Below are 15,431 nucleotides of genomic sequence, written 5' to 3'. Positions count from 1 at the left end.
CTGACAATTTACAAATATTACATAAGAAACACAGACTCTTAAATATTGAACGATGATGCAGGATGACGAGGTGTCATATGATCAGTGGAAAATGATTTGGGCTGTTCTGGAATCTCTGTAAAACAGGTCAGTCTTCGTTATGACCTTTTTTCCTTCTGTACTTCACAGTATCACCAAGTGAATTGCATCATTTTCCTGTTCAGATGAAAATTCTGGTGCACAGTGACTGGACCAATAGTAATCAGGCCTAAAAGACTGAGACCTAAAAGATTTTCTATTCCAATGTAGCCCTCATAAATTAAAGCAAGTGATCCCCTTATGGAAAAACACCTGATTGGCATTTTGGTTTTGCTCAGATGAATTTCTCATAATTCCCTGGATAGTTGGATGGAAACATACAGTATCTTCTACTACGCCCCAAACTTTCCAAATTAACAAGGTTTGTTCATTTCAAGTTCATTTCCTTGGACAAAGTTGAGCTGATGACGGAGAGCTGATAACTCCGTCAGCGGGATGTTAAAGTTGGTCTGTTGGTTGGTTAAACAGCCATGTAATTTTGTACAGGCATATGTGGATTGTACAGATATCCAAGGTGCTAATGGAAAATGTATTATTTTTCCCAAAAAAATCAAGAGTTATTGATATTTACTTTGGATCCTTTCGTTGACATAGAAAAAAAAACAGCAACACCCTTCCCCCAGCACGTCAAAATACAATACTCCAGGTGGTTTAACTAATATTATCATTAGTAACTTACACAGACAAGACAAAAAGAATTTAAGATGTACCCAAATTTTGGCTGCAGTCATTCTCAAACTTCTTCACATCAAGGAACCCTAAGCTGATGGAAATTAGACTCCAGACCCCCATTTGATAAGATTTTGTCCCAGAGTCTGTCATTTGTGAGACCCATGACCAAAACAGTCACACATTTTGTCAGTGTCTTAAGTGAAAAGAAATTATTCCCCTTTTTGGTGGGAACCTCAGGAACCCCCCTCAAAGACCCCAGGGGGTTACCAAACCCACTTTGAGAACAACCGTCTTCATGGAACAATAATTTTCCACCAAACTTCACATTAGATATGGAATTTGCAGTTAGCAAATTTATGACAGACATAACAAAATAGTAAAAAGCCACATTATTTTTTATAAAGAGCTGCTGAATAAACCGGTACACTGCCAGTGTTAGTGAACTGAATACAAAGGGACACACTGTACTTGGGTTATATTATGGGCTATAAATGATTTTAGGACATTTGTATGATGCATTTGTGAAGTTGTGCACTTTATTGTGTGTTTATAGAAATGAACATTTATTTATTTATTTCAGCAGGAAGTCCCATTGAGGTTAAAAAAAAACAAAACTCTTTTATAAGAGAGACCTGACCAAGATAGTAGCCAAACTCCACGTATTAAAATACAGCATTAAACATGAAATAAATAAAAGACACATTGGCCCTATGAGCTACCAGTTGATTATGATGGGCTGTCCTCTGCAGCGTGTTCTCTAGTGTGTGGCAATGTAGTATTTTATGCTTTAAACAGGTGTCCTATATCTGTTTTCGCCTTGTATGTTTTTCACTTTTGCTTTTATTTGATGTATTTTGATTTTAATTTTGAATTTTAATTCAAAAGAATGTGATTCTTTTGATAGTGAAGCACTTTGTGACTAGGGTATGTGAAAAGTGCTATATAAATAAATCTTAAAGGCTTAAATAGAAAGTGTGATAGCTACTCCCATGCACCGACCTAACCATCCCAACCACCCTTTGAATCAGACTGTAATAACAGTTGTGAGGGTGTTTGCTCAAACTGACAGGCCACTATGGGTCACAGCTGATCCACACATGGAGTCTTAAAGAAGCAGACTTTTTATACAGATAAAATATTTAGCTTTTTTCCCCCCCAAACTTAAAATAGCATGGGCTAAATATATCTCTAAAGATACTTCATTTCCTCCACATATATATATTTAAAACACACTAGAGCAGATGTAGTGAGGAACTGGCACAGCTGGAACCTCCCGTGCTCAGCTCAAGAGAAGTAGCGTCTTTTAATTGCGCCTAACCAGTAATTACCGTATTTCCTACAGTCCTTGAACCTGCCATCTGACGCATGGGAAGTTAAGTCCGTGTGTGTGTGTGTGTGTGTGTGTGTGTGTGTGTGTAGGCTGATTGTAGTCTTCTGTATGTTGAAGCGTTCATAAATCTGCGTCCAGCCAATAGGGAGGCTCGCGTTGATCCCAGCTCGGTAAAAACCCGGTGAGAGCGCAGAGGCGGCTCCAAGCAGGACAGACAGTCAGTGGAGACAGAGACAGGGAGCGCAGGCACAGAGGGGACTCCAAGTCGCTGCTGTGGACATGTGAGACATTCTACCAAACTTTCCCATCGCTCTATTGCATTTGTGGAGGTTTCTGAAAGCTGTCCCGCAAGAGGAGCCAGAGAGAGACGCGCCGGTGCCTGTCTGCGTTTTCCGCCTCATCCACAGACATCCCATCATCACCTGCTCTTCCGCCCCTGCTGCTCTCATCAAGCCTCTACACCTTCTCTGGACACTCCGTCGAGCCCGGTCGTCATGTCCTCCGGTGATGCCTCGGAGCAGAGTCGGCGGGTCAGCGTGCTGTCTTGGGATCAGGTGCGGCGTTTGGACTCCATCCTGGGGGAGAGCGTTCCGATCCACGGCCGCGGAAACTTCCCCACGCTGTCCGTGCAGCCCCGGCAGATCGTTCAGGTGAGACCACGGTCCATCCAACTCTCTTCATATGTATGTCACTGTCTGCAGGAGACAGCACGACACTAGTGATGGAGGAGAGGAATAAAAACGTGGATTAACTGAGTGACCTCCACTTGATGCTAATTAAACAAAAAACATTGTGAGAAACTTTTTTTTTTCAAGTAATCGTGTAACTTTTAGTAGTTTGACTTAGTGTGGTGGTCATACAATAGTCAGACCCAAGAGGTAGGCTATATTTATCATGTGGAACGTCTTTTATTGGGAAAGATACATATTTAATACAGGCTGCAGATTGATTTCTGTTGACTCAGTGTAAGAACCAGTGGTTTATAAATCACAAGTGTCATGTCAATTAAGGGAGGGGGGAAATGTGTCTTTGCAGTGTTATGAGACTTGCTGACCAGGTTGAAAAAACTTATCTGTATGTAATCCTCCACCCCCACCTAGCACACACACATATGCACACACACACACACACACACACACACACACAAAATCTGTGGAGTGATGTCCCTTTTCTTGCACTAGACACTTTTAAAATTCCCACAACAATTGAAGTTACTTACATAAATATCTGACATAATGTCTGTGCTTTGGTGGACATTTCCAAGTTGTCACATAAACAAGTTTTAATAGAAATAAAGTTGCATGGAGTGTTTGTGCTAAGATGGACACTTTTCAGTGGATGTCAGTTTTATAAAAGAGTAAATTCACTTGTTGCTCTAAGAGTGAAGATAAAATCACCCTCGCTCGTCTCAGTTTCATGTGCTGACACACAGACTGCCACTGCTTTTATGGGATATATTTGTGCAGTGGTGAGGGTTTGTGGCAGAGCTGATTACACTTAAAAAGACATTTGATCACTCTCACTCTTGACACAGACATAAGAGTGGGGATGATCTAACACTCTGACCACCGTTTTCCACTAGCTCACTAATGCTCCTGCTCCTTCAGTCATTTTTTTTTTTTCACAGTTCTCGTGAAAATGAGGGAGAGATAATGACTGAGCTCCAGTGTATTTACCAGGAATGAAACATATCGGGAAGAGCCTGGGCTGCAATTTTCCTTCACATTATTTAAAGGTCTTTGCCTGTAATCCAGGTTTAGATTTCACTTGAGTGATTCACATTTTCTGTGGTGATCCTGTGGGGAAGAAAAGACCCTCACACACACATAACATTTCAAGGTCCCCTATAATCAAGGAGGCCCCTACCATCTGCACTGAACATCCCCACTAATGTATTTTCTTCATTACGCAATCCAGTAGACAACAGGGACCCCAAACATTTTTCTTTCCACGAGCCAAAGCACTTTTTAAAAAGCTTTCAAAGACCAGCTCTTGGAAAGTTAACCCACTGCTTCTGATGAAAGGCACCAGTGTCTTTCCTCTGTCTCCAGTATCTGTCCTGCCTGAGTGCTAATGTGTTAGCATGTTGGATGTAGCATAAACCAAAGTTAAAAAAATGAACATTTTAGAAATTCATAGTTGATTTCTGTGTGTAGCATGAACAATTTAACTTTAACTGCTGGTGTAGTTTGAATTAGCAGTGCTAACGCTAACGCCTTATGCTAACACCATATGCTAACCCTAACACTTAAAGAAAGCTACATTTTAAAAGTTGCAGAAAACGTATATTTTTAAAATCTAATTATGGGTATTCTATTTATTCAAAATAACATTTCAAATATAGAGGTTATATAATGATTGAATGGTGATTAAAAAAATCCCTATGTCTCAGGCACAGTTCTGTCTGGAGCATATGCTAACGATATAGCAAAGCACGCATTACATCTGTTACAAATAACATTTACTTTACACTTGTCACTGTAAAGCGTGCTTTTCAAAGCATGTTGTTGTGGATTTCATCAGCATAACGCACCTGGAAGTGCGGACTGATTTGAAAAGTCTGCCATGTCACCACGCAGTGACAGTATTGTTTCTGACAAAAATAAAAGCAGATGCCATGTTCTCTGTCATGGAATATGTCAACCAGGTTTCAAGTTTCTGGAAGATGATTTTCATACCATATGGACATGAATGGAAACCAGTTGCTGCCTGGAAAGGAGGAGAAAAAAAAAAAACAACACACCGAGTGATCTGAACCACTATGATATGTTTTGGAAAATGGTTTACAGTAATGTGGGGTATTCATGATTCATGGTAAATTGGCTAAAACATGCAAAACCACCAGTCTGCTCCTTCAATGTCATTTATTTTCAGCCCACGCACCAGACAGAGCTGTCTACCTGAGACAGATAGAGATGATTTCAGAGCCATCACATACTGGAGTAAGGTGACCAACGGCTCACACTCCCAGAGAGTCAGAGGAGCCCCTCTCAATGGTGGGTTTGTCTTAGGGCCACATTTGAATAACATCTGTTTGTGGTCTGGTTGTGAAGCGAGGCATGGGAGTGGGGAAGGAAAACTTCTACTGATACTCACACTCTGTACTTCATTTAATGTTGACAGTCATCAACCCACAGTCGGAGTGATTGGCGACCCTCAGCAGGCCATACCTGGTAGCGTCACACCACATGATGATAAACACAGAAATCTGAGGCGTGTGTCATAGGTTAGATCATTTGTTGTGTGGGTTCATGTGAGGGGGCCAGCGCGTTTTTGTTGGCCACCAATTGGGTTGTCTCTTATTTCAGCCCTGCAGGCTATCATATTTAAACTAAACTGTTGTGTCTACAGTACATATTTGAGATAGGTGTCCTCCCTTTTCCTTTTTTCCACCCACTGACCTGCTTTGACCATTGTGCTCTTTATTTTTATGCTTTTTTGAAAGTAATGAAAGTAATACCCCACTTTTCTTGGATGGTAGTGAGTCGCCTGGACTTGGAGCAGAAAGTGAGGGGTGGATTAGAGCCTGTAATAACACTGGGCTTGTGGGTCAGGCTTGACAACGTATCACTGTGGTCAGTGAAAACCAGTCGCCTGACTCCACTGTGGCCCTCGCCAGACTGTAAACCAACCCCTCACTGGGCTATTGTTGTGAGACTGAGCAACATGAAGACACCACATGCTTCCAGTCGTCCCGAGAGAAGCTAACCTGGGGCCGCTCAGTTTAGATTGTTGGGTAATGATTTATTAATCTTCGTACTTCTTGGGGATCAAAAAGTGTGGACAGCAGCGGTGGAATCTCTTCAACTGGATTAAGTTAAACAGGGGTCTTTGTCTTTAATACTGCCAACATGACTAATTCTGCTTGATGAGTATTTGTATGCCATATAATTTGTTCTTTAAATATCAGTGCTTTCAGATCATGATTTGGTATTCTCCTTTGAAACAAATAATTCAGACCCCTCTCGTTGGGAAGTACAGTTTATGACAGATATAATTCACCTGTTAGAAAGGAAAAATCTGAAAGGACCTGAGCTGGTGACGTCAGTGTTTGTGAAGTTTTGGCACCAGTTAATTTTTGCAGGATACACAGCAAGTTGAGTGTTGAGTTCAGCACTGTACTATGTAAAATATGATACAGTGTGAGTTACAAAAATTGGAGCTGGTTGAAGGGGCAACTGGCAAGACTGGGAGTAGGTTGAGACTAACACAGTTGCAGGCTGTATGAGGATGACTATTCTTACCATACTTACTTTTAAAATCCTGTCAAATAAAGTTTGAAGGGTTTCTGATACATTAAAACATCCGTGAGCCCTTGAGACAGATTAACATATCCTTAACTGAACTAAGGAGAAGCAGCATCACATTTGAGCCTGTGACTCACTCTGGTCTGAGCATTCAGGTGAAATGACCACCCGTGAAGAGGAAATTCAAGGAAGCTTTTCAAATCAGAGGAAAAACCATCATCATCATCATCATCATCCCCCACTGCCTGCCAAGCTACTGTACGACTGACTGGCTGGGTTAGTTTTGGAGTGGATGCGAAGGTCAGGGACTCGTAACTTCTCATTCGCTGTCGCCATTTGCTTGGCACAGGGACAATCTGACTCACTGCCTGGAGCTCTTATTGGTGTCTAGGGGACTATGGGCTGGTAAATGGCTGGGTCATTTCAAACTGCCATAATAAAAACACATTCAGGCCACAGCTTAAATGAAATACTCAAGGAAACTATTGAGACTGGAGAAGGAAAGCGGAGAGACTGTTATGTGTCGCCAAGGCGTTGTCAACACCAGACAGTCTGGTGTGTTTGTGGCTCTTTTTACGAGGCTTTCTGTGTGAACGTCAGCGGAAGTGTCTCCCCTCGCTCGACTCACCAGGTGCTGGTGCGTCACGTGGGAAATAGCCTATTTTATGAGTGCTGAAGAACGGGGATGGTGGGGGTGGTAGAGCTGGGCTTCTTCATATGCTCCTGTAGGGACCCCCCCGACAGGCAGATTATGGCGTGCTGTTAACTCGGACCAACTGTTTAAGTCTGAGGTCAGAGCAAATACTGCTGTGGGTTTCCCTTCACTGGACGGTTAAAAAAAAAATCCACTTCTCTGCAGTTTGTCCAGTACCCTGTGAAACCATGTGTGTTTTCACTCAACAAAGCAGCTTTTCTCATTGGAGTTGGAGAAATAAGGTTTATTTGCTAAAGCTTGGCAACAAAGTTCAATATAAAGCTCACTGTTAATATTCTTGAAGTTTTTTTGTCTCTTTCAGGATTTAGATGACAGAAGACTGGCAGATTAAACTATATTATCACTATATTAAACTATAATATATTATCATAATGATGATGAATGTATGCACAATCAGAAGTGTGAAATGAGCTAGCTAAAGACTGGACGCTAGGCGAAGCAGCTAGCACAGCTCTGTTTAAGTTCAAAAACAACACCTCTAAAGTTGTCTTGTTTACACATTTTATATCATTTTATTGATTTTATCAAAGATAAATGCTAAAATTCAGTATGTGGCTTGAGGGTGAGTTGTTTTCTGTGACTATAATTGACAAACATTACTTAATTTATCCAATACGAATGGGTAGCATTTTAGCTAATGTTCACGTTGCCAGATATGTGCACAGATTTTCAACATCCAACATATGAATGACCCTAAATCTAAGTTTCTGTTTTTGTACAGATTAAACAACCAGATGCAGGATGTAAATTTGAGCTATAGAGACATTTTCAGGATTTTTCTTTTCTTTTTTTTTGGAGACGGCTTGGCTCGCCGTCTCCCCTGTGTTTAAGCTAGGCTAAACGCACTTGAGTCCAACTCTCTGCTTGACGCACAGACATAAAATCTGTCTTCTTATGGTATCCTTGGAAGGAAAGCAAATATGATTATTTTCCAAAAATGTTGAAGTCATTTCTTTAACATCAGGACATTTTATCTTAAATGCAGTGGAAACACTTGGCTCTTATCCAGGTGTGCTGAGATCACAGCAGGTGAAGTCAAAGGGAGGAAAAAAATAATAATAATTGAGACATAAACTGTACATTGCTCATTTTACTTTACAAAACACAAGAAAAAAAACTTTTTTGCACCATAAATTAGCACAAGCACATCCTTTGTAACTATTGAATAGATGAGCATTATTAAAGAGGGATTTATTGGATACATTTATGAAGTTTAAAGTCTGATAGGATTACCTGGCTGGCCGGATAGATGTCTGCTCACACAGATTGATAGCTAACAGCAGATCCCAGCGGCTCAGAGAGTTATTTTTCTTACGGACAGCTGTGTTATGGACTTCTTGTTTAGCTGTTTTTCTCCTCTCAATGTCATTTGACTGATGCAACAGACAGGAAGCATAAACATCTCAGCTGTCTGTAGCTCAGCAATTTTCCCAAGCATCGCATCAGTGACTGCGTGCTGTGTGTTCTTATAACCAGATAAATCTTTTTCCTTGCCAAAGAGTGTTTATACAGCAGCAGAGGGATCGCATTTTCTCAATGCCAGCCACAAGTTTAATAGTTCACAGCTTCTTTATTTTGGAGTCTCTTAAAGCAGACAGGCACTGACTTGTCATTTCCCACAGCTTATCTCAGTTGTGCTGATGTTAATTTATACATGTAAATCTGCTAAATCAGCTTCCCAGCTCATTAGGGTGCACTGTATAGTATGTAGGGCACTGTCACCCTTCGGCAACAACGCTGGTTATGGATAATGATACTCTGAGTGGGGGATCACAGCCTCTAAGCAGCCACTTTGTTGACAGTGTCCTCTAGCAATATACTGAAAGCCTACCTGCGTCAGGAATCTGCCACTGGCCTCATCTGGCTCTCCCTGTATGAACCTTCTGCATTTACCTGCAATGAAATACTCAAAATTCTGCAGCTGCAAATATTTTATCATTATTTATAATACATTTGCTTTATGTCCAACAGGCAGCACATCAGATACTTTTTATTCTAAAGGAGAGAGCAGCTCCTTTTATTGCACGTACAGACTTGTTTTCTGTGTCAGCCTCTTCTGATTGTTATCTTTTTCATGGATACCCATCACTCAGTTTTTTCCTCCCTGTCTCTGTATCTTTCAGGTGGTCAGGGCTCGACTGGAGGAGCGGGGCGTGGTGGTGCGTGATGTCAAGCTGAATGGCTCGGCAGCCAGCCATGTGCTGCACCAGGACAACGGCCTTGGCTACAAAGACCTGGACCTGATCTTTGGCCTGAATCGAACTGATGACAAAACCTTCCGGCTGGTGAAAGATGTGGTGCTGGACTGCCTGGTGGACTTCTTGCCTGAGGGAGTGTGCAGGGAGCGAATCACAGCCCTCGCCCTGAAGGAGGCGTATGTGCAGAAACTGGTGAAAGTTTGCAATGAGACAGATCGCTGGAGCCTCATCTCGCTGTCCAACAACACCGGCAAGAACGTGGAACTAAAGTTTGTGGACTCCCTGAGAAGGCAGTTTGAGTTCAGTGTCGATTCCTTCCAGATCACCCTGGACTCGTTGCTGCTGTTTGACCGCTGTTCGGAGACGGAGATGTCTGAGACCTTCCACCCTACAGTGCAGGGGGAGAGCATGTATGGAGACTTTGAGGAAGCTCTGGGTCACCTTCGCTCCAAGACTATCGCCACCCGCAGCCCAGAAGAGATCAGAGGCGGCGGGCTGCTCAAGTACTGCCACCTGCTGGTGCGCGGCTTCCGGCCGTCGTCTGAGGCTCAGATGAAACAGATGCAGCGCTACATGTGCTCGCGCTTTTTCATCGACTTCCCTGACATAAGTGAGCAGCAGAGGAAACTGGAGGCGTATCTGCAGAACCACTTCGCGGGCATGGAGCACAAGCGCTACGAGTACCTGGTGACGCTGAGGCGGGTGGTGGACGAGAGCACTGTGTGCCTGATGGGCCATGAGCGCAGGCAGACGCTGGCACTTATTTCCGCCCTGGCGCTGCGCGTGATGGCTGAACAGAACGCTATCCCCGCTCTGTCCAACATCACCTGCTACTACCAGCCCGCTCCCTATGTCAGAGACGTCAACTTCAGCAATTACTATGTGGCACAAGTTCAGTCACCCATGGCCACATGCAGTAACTCTTATCAAACGTGGCTGCCTTGCAGCTGAGCAATGTCTTAGGATGTCTGGAGAGCTTTCCGTTTTAACTTCCCGTTGATGTAAGCTGAGCATTTATTACAGTGCTCAGTACCTCTGTAGCAATGTGGCTTTTTGTTTTGAGGCCCAATGCAGACGAAAAGGAATTCATGTCTTCTTTTGCCAAATCTCATATCAAAACCATTCCACTAAATTATATTAATACTGCTGTAAAAAAAAAAAAAAAAATCTCATTCGAGCCATTATAAGTATACCTTTTTTTTATTCTGTTGTCATTTCATAACCGGTGTGGATATGCATGGACAAATATGAAGGGTTGATATGTGACAGAGGAACTTTGTTACTTCTTTTTCTTATCTGATGGAGACTTGTGATTTGTGTCTTAAACGAAATGTAAATACTTCGTACAAAACGAAACAGAAAGCTGTTTTTTGTTCTGTCTGTGGTTTCAGCTTACCTGACTGGGAGGGAAAAAGAGGACCAAAGAAATACTTTCTTGTGTAGCATGACAAAAACAAAGACTGTATGTGGTTCCAAGTGCCTGAAACTGACCAATGTCTTGATACAAGTTGCTATGTAAGAACTGTTTTTGAAACTTTTTTCAGGTTACTGTACATTTCTATATCAAGGGTCAGGGTATTTGTTTTTAAATCATTAAAAAAATGGCAAAAATGTAAAGATGTGGTACGTTGGTCTTTCTTTACACTTTCTGTGAAGTTCACAGAGTTAAGATTAGGACAAGCTATTTTGGTGTGTCCCAGCTGAATCACATTATTCTGGGGATGTGCGTCATGAATACCTACTCTATCTTCATTCTCTGTATCTTACTGTCTCAGTTTCTGTGTGTCTAAAGATCTTTTTCATTATCTATCTTTCACTATCTTTCTCAATCGCGCACAAGCTCCACAGTGTGTTGTCTGTGCTCTATCAGCCAGACACTGACTGACTGGAAACAAACACTTACTTGTTCGAGCTCAAGATTCCCAAGAGCCTCAGCCTATACATTAGCCATTTCCTTCCACTTGTGCAATCGACCAGACCAGGGGTTTCCTTGGCTTCATTCAGACAGGGGAGATTGCTGTTGCTTGTCTTGGATGAGTTAAGCTCTGAGGGGGCAGCTGAGGACCAGGTGGTGAAATGGGATGGCTGGCTTTTCAGCAAATATAATGATGCAATTCCAGCACTTCACTTCCCGGATGATCACAACAGTTCAGTATTTCATTCCTTACTCCCAACATTCCTCCCATGCTGATATTTTATCCTAATTACTTTAGCATGAAGGAAGATTCCTTGAGATTTAGTAGAGCATGAAATGGCATGTTGCAGGGACACACCTGTTTACTGTTGCCTTTCACAGAGACAGAAAACACTTGGCCATAAAGCAAGTGCTGGAACACTTGAGTGAAGCGCTCACTGATTTCTTTATAAAAGTTAATTGGGAAGCAAAGCGTCTGTCAGAGTGATTAAGAGGGGCGTGATATAAATGCGACAAGGGAAATTTTCCTCCCTGGGTTAGCTGTCAGACTTGTCTCCACACTGCAACCGAAACACTTAAGGAAACACAGGACATCCCTAGAGTTTTCCACTGGAATAAACATAGGCGCATATTAGTGTTGCAACTGAGACAGAGTTTTTCTTATCTTTAACAAACCAGTGATTTCTGCACCTGGGGGCCAGCCCCTAAGAGTCAACGAGAGGGTTGTGAGGTGTATCTGTGGAGATATATAATATTAATTAACAAACTACAGCACGTTGAAAACATTTTGAGGGTTAATTAGCTCAAGTTTGATCTCAATGAAACCTTCCTTCTTTAGCCACTCTTGCATGGCTCTCTGATGTGTTGATCTATTCATCTGTTGTGTCACAACTTTGGTCCGGACTGAAATGTCTCAACAACTATTCAGTGAGTTTCCATGACAATTGGTACAGACATTCATGATCCCCAGAGGATCACTCAAGCTAATTTTGGTGACTCTCTGACTTTTAATCTATTAATCTATTTTTATTTTTTTCTTTAGAAAGTTTTTTAATGGCCCTTTTAATGTAATTATGCAAACGCAACTATCATAAAAAAATCAAGAGAAAACACAATATAACCAAAAAAGAAACATCATCAACAACAAAAACCAACAACATAAAAATAACACATGAAGGTGGGGAGGCGGTTGCAAGGTTGACAGCCAGAATCCACACCAACAGATGTAGCCAGTGACAGTTTACACGATTGAACAAGGAGCTTGCGGACAGTGTCCCAGTGACTCTCAAGGCTCTTATCAAAGTCTTTAAACAGGCAAGCTGCTCATTTGATGTTCAGTAAGTCCAGGTATTCCTCCAGCCACACATCCCTGGAGAAGCAACCCAGTTTATGCTCCTTCCAGTTTAAAAGAATTAGTCTTCTAGTAGATAAGACAATTTTGTTTTTTAGTGAAATGTCTCTATTGGATGGATTCCCATGATACAGTATTTAGTGCAGATATCAGAGGTACCCAGAGGATGAATCCTAATGATTTTCGTGATCCCCTTTCTTTTCAATTAGTACCAACAGCAGGTCAAAATTTGAAAATATCTTGTGAAATATCTTAACATGTATTTGATGGCACAAAATTCAACAAAAATATTCATGGTTCCCAGATGATGAATTACTTTGTTGTTTCTTTGTTGAAATTTGTGGTTTTGAGTTAAATGTCTTAACAACTATTCAGTGGATTTCCGTGTTATTTGGTACAGACATTCATGATCCACAGAGGATCAAGCCTGCTAATTTTGGTGATTCTCTGACTCTTACTCTATGGCCACCATGAAATTGACATTTTTGATTTTTAGTGAAATGTCTCAACAACTATTGGATCGATTGCCATGGAATTTAATACAGGTATCATTGGTACCTAGAGGATGAATCCAGATGATCTTGACGATCCCCTTTCTTTTCATTTAGCACCACAAGCAGGTCAAAATCTGGTGAAATATCTAAATGTCTACTTTATGGTACAAAATTTGGCAGATATACATGGTTCCCAGAGGATGAATCCTAATGACTTTGGTGCTTCTGTGATGTTTACTCTAGTGCCACCATTTGTGGTTTTGAGTTAAAAGTTTCAATAACTACTCAGTGGATTTCCATGACATGTGGTACACACATTCATGTCTCCCTCAGGATTAACTGTGACAACTCTTGTGATCTCTCCATTGTTCCTCAAGTGCCATCATCAGGTGGAAAGTTTCATCTGTTAAATATTTTGGGTTTTGACAGTATTCCCAGAAACAATACTGAGGACATTACCTTGGTGTCACTAGTGGTAACATAATCCCCACATAGCTCATATTGTGTGTTTCAATATTTCTTAAGCATCACTGATCAGGGTTTGTATGGAGGAAAAGTCACTTAAGATTAGCATATACTCTTAATCTTGAACTGCCCAAAGATATTATTATTTTATTAAACTTATTGCTGTGGTGATTCTGCACTGCGTTTCCCCAAAATTACTTGTACATCTACCAACTAAATCCAGACTGTAAATCTGGGCATTTTTTCATCCAGAACCACCAGTGGTTGGATTTTTTGGGTCAGATTCAAACATCTGGATTAAATTTGGAACAGACAGTCATGCTCCTCACAAAATGAATTAACTCATCCCCTGACTTTTCATTTGGCACTACCACCAGATCACTCATCATTGTATCAGGTTCGGCAGTAATTGTGTCCCTAATTACAATGTTTCTACCTCATTTTACACATCATTACATTAACATTGTCACTGTGTGAGCATACTAGCATGCTAGCATTAGCATTCAGTTATACTGGCTCTGAGCTATACATACTCAAAGAGTGGCTGGCATAGCTATAGACCCTTGGTCTTGTTTTTACATAAAATATTACTTGAGTTAATTAATCATGGACAAACTCAGATGCTTTGAAGGGTTGTGGTTGTGGTACAATGAAAGCTCAAACCTTGAGTCATGCACCATAAATTTAAGGCAAGGTGGCTACACTTGTGTTTTTCCTGGACAAATACCACAGATAAATCTGACACTGTGGCAAGAACTGTGGTTCATACTGTTCCTCAGCACACACCAACTCTCAACAGCTTGGCCCTCTCACCCCCCGTCCTCCCCAGTCTTCGTGGGTGGGCCCTTGTGGGTTCAACTCCCACCACAGACATTGGCTTGGAGAAGGTTCTGTTATCATGTTATCCCTCCATTCAGTGTCAGTCTGCTGTGAAGAGTAATCTGTGTCTGATGTTCACAGTGTGCATGTTGTTCAGGGCTGTGGTAGGTTTGCATGTCGGCTGATTAGATGATGGTGGATGTCATTTTTAGTGGTGACAGATACCACCTGGGGAAGGATGGGAAGGGTCAAGATGAGTGCAGAGCCAAGAGTGGTCTCCAGTGTAACAAACTGTTCACCATTGTCAACTCTCAGCTCCCTGTCTGGGTATATTGGCTGCCTGGGGAGTTTGTAACAGAGAAACAAATTTGTTCCCTGATAAGCTGCTACACGGGCGGCTGAATCTTCTCAAACACAAACGAATGCAGTGAACTTTTAAGAGCTTTCCTGGGGGAGGAAGTTAAAGGACTATTTATTATGGGAGGTAGGGTTTAGGGAAAATTAGAGAAGAAGTCAACAAATCAAAAGACATATCTTATATCAAAGAAAGTAACTATGCTTTCCCAGTTTCTCCCATAAAAGCACCACATGTTCAAAAATTCAGCTTTGAGATACAATATAAACGAGTGAAATTCTTTTTATTCAAGAACGATTGAATCAGATTGATACTAATTTCAGTCTTTCAGCTGAAGAATGAAGGAAGTGGTGCTGAAGTTTTTCTCATAAAGCTGTTTTACTGGACTGGGTGGCATTGCTCCATCCATCATCCTGTCGTTAGCAGGCGAGTCCCAGGGACTCACAGGATTTCTAATTGTAGGATCTGTGGATATTCAGCGGCTTCACCATGGTGACGTTTATTTGTTGACCTGAAATGCAAAGGGGCTGTCTGTACCATACATTAGGCAGTAAAAAACTATGCATCCACCTTGGCTTTTGCTGCATTTTCCTTACCACAAAATGAGTTAAAAACCTGTTTATTGGGAAATTTCAAATCAAAAATAGTGAAACTACATGACATTTATGTGAAAGTATAAAAATCCAATGGCTACAAAAATCTATTCAGCAAATGTATTTGCTACTGTTTTGCTCACTTGGGCTGACATGGGCACAAAATGTATGATTCATTCGTGAGTAGATTTTATGTAGT

At 41.5% G+C, this 15,431-nt stretch overlaps 1 protein-coding gene across 1 annotated transcript; it reads left to right on the top strand.

Annotated features, from left to right (window-relative positions):
- Positions 1–2,081: 2,081 nt before the first annotated feature.
- tent5bb (terminal nucleotidyltransferase 5Bb) lies at positions 2,082–10,857 on the top strand. The gene is made up of 2 exons (XM_071500508.1): positions 2,082–2,730; positions 9,166–10,857. The coding sequence occupies exons 1-2, from the start codon at positions 2,575–2,577 to the stop codon at positions 10,189–10,191; spliced, it is 1,182 nt and encodes a 393-aa protein (XP_071356609.1). The 5' UTR covers positions 2,082–2,574; the 3' UTR covers positions 10,192–10,857.
- The last annotated feature ends 4,574 nt before the right edge of the window (positions 10,858–15,431 follow it).

Source organism: Trachinotus anak, unplaced genomic scaffold (assembly GCF_046630095.1).
Source record: "Trachinotus anak isolate AG129_WGS33_773 ecotype Australia unplaced genomic scaffold, CSIRO_AGI_Tana_v1 ptg000016l, whole genome shotgun sequence".
In the NCBI taxonomy this organism is placed as follows: Eukaryota; Metazoa; Chordata; class Actinopteri; order Carangiformes; family Carangidae; genus Trachinotus; species Trachinotus anak.
Note: the sequence above shows the minus strand (reverse complement) of the source record. Positions and strands in the feature narration are given on the sequence as shown.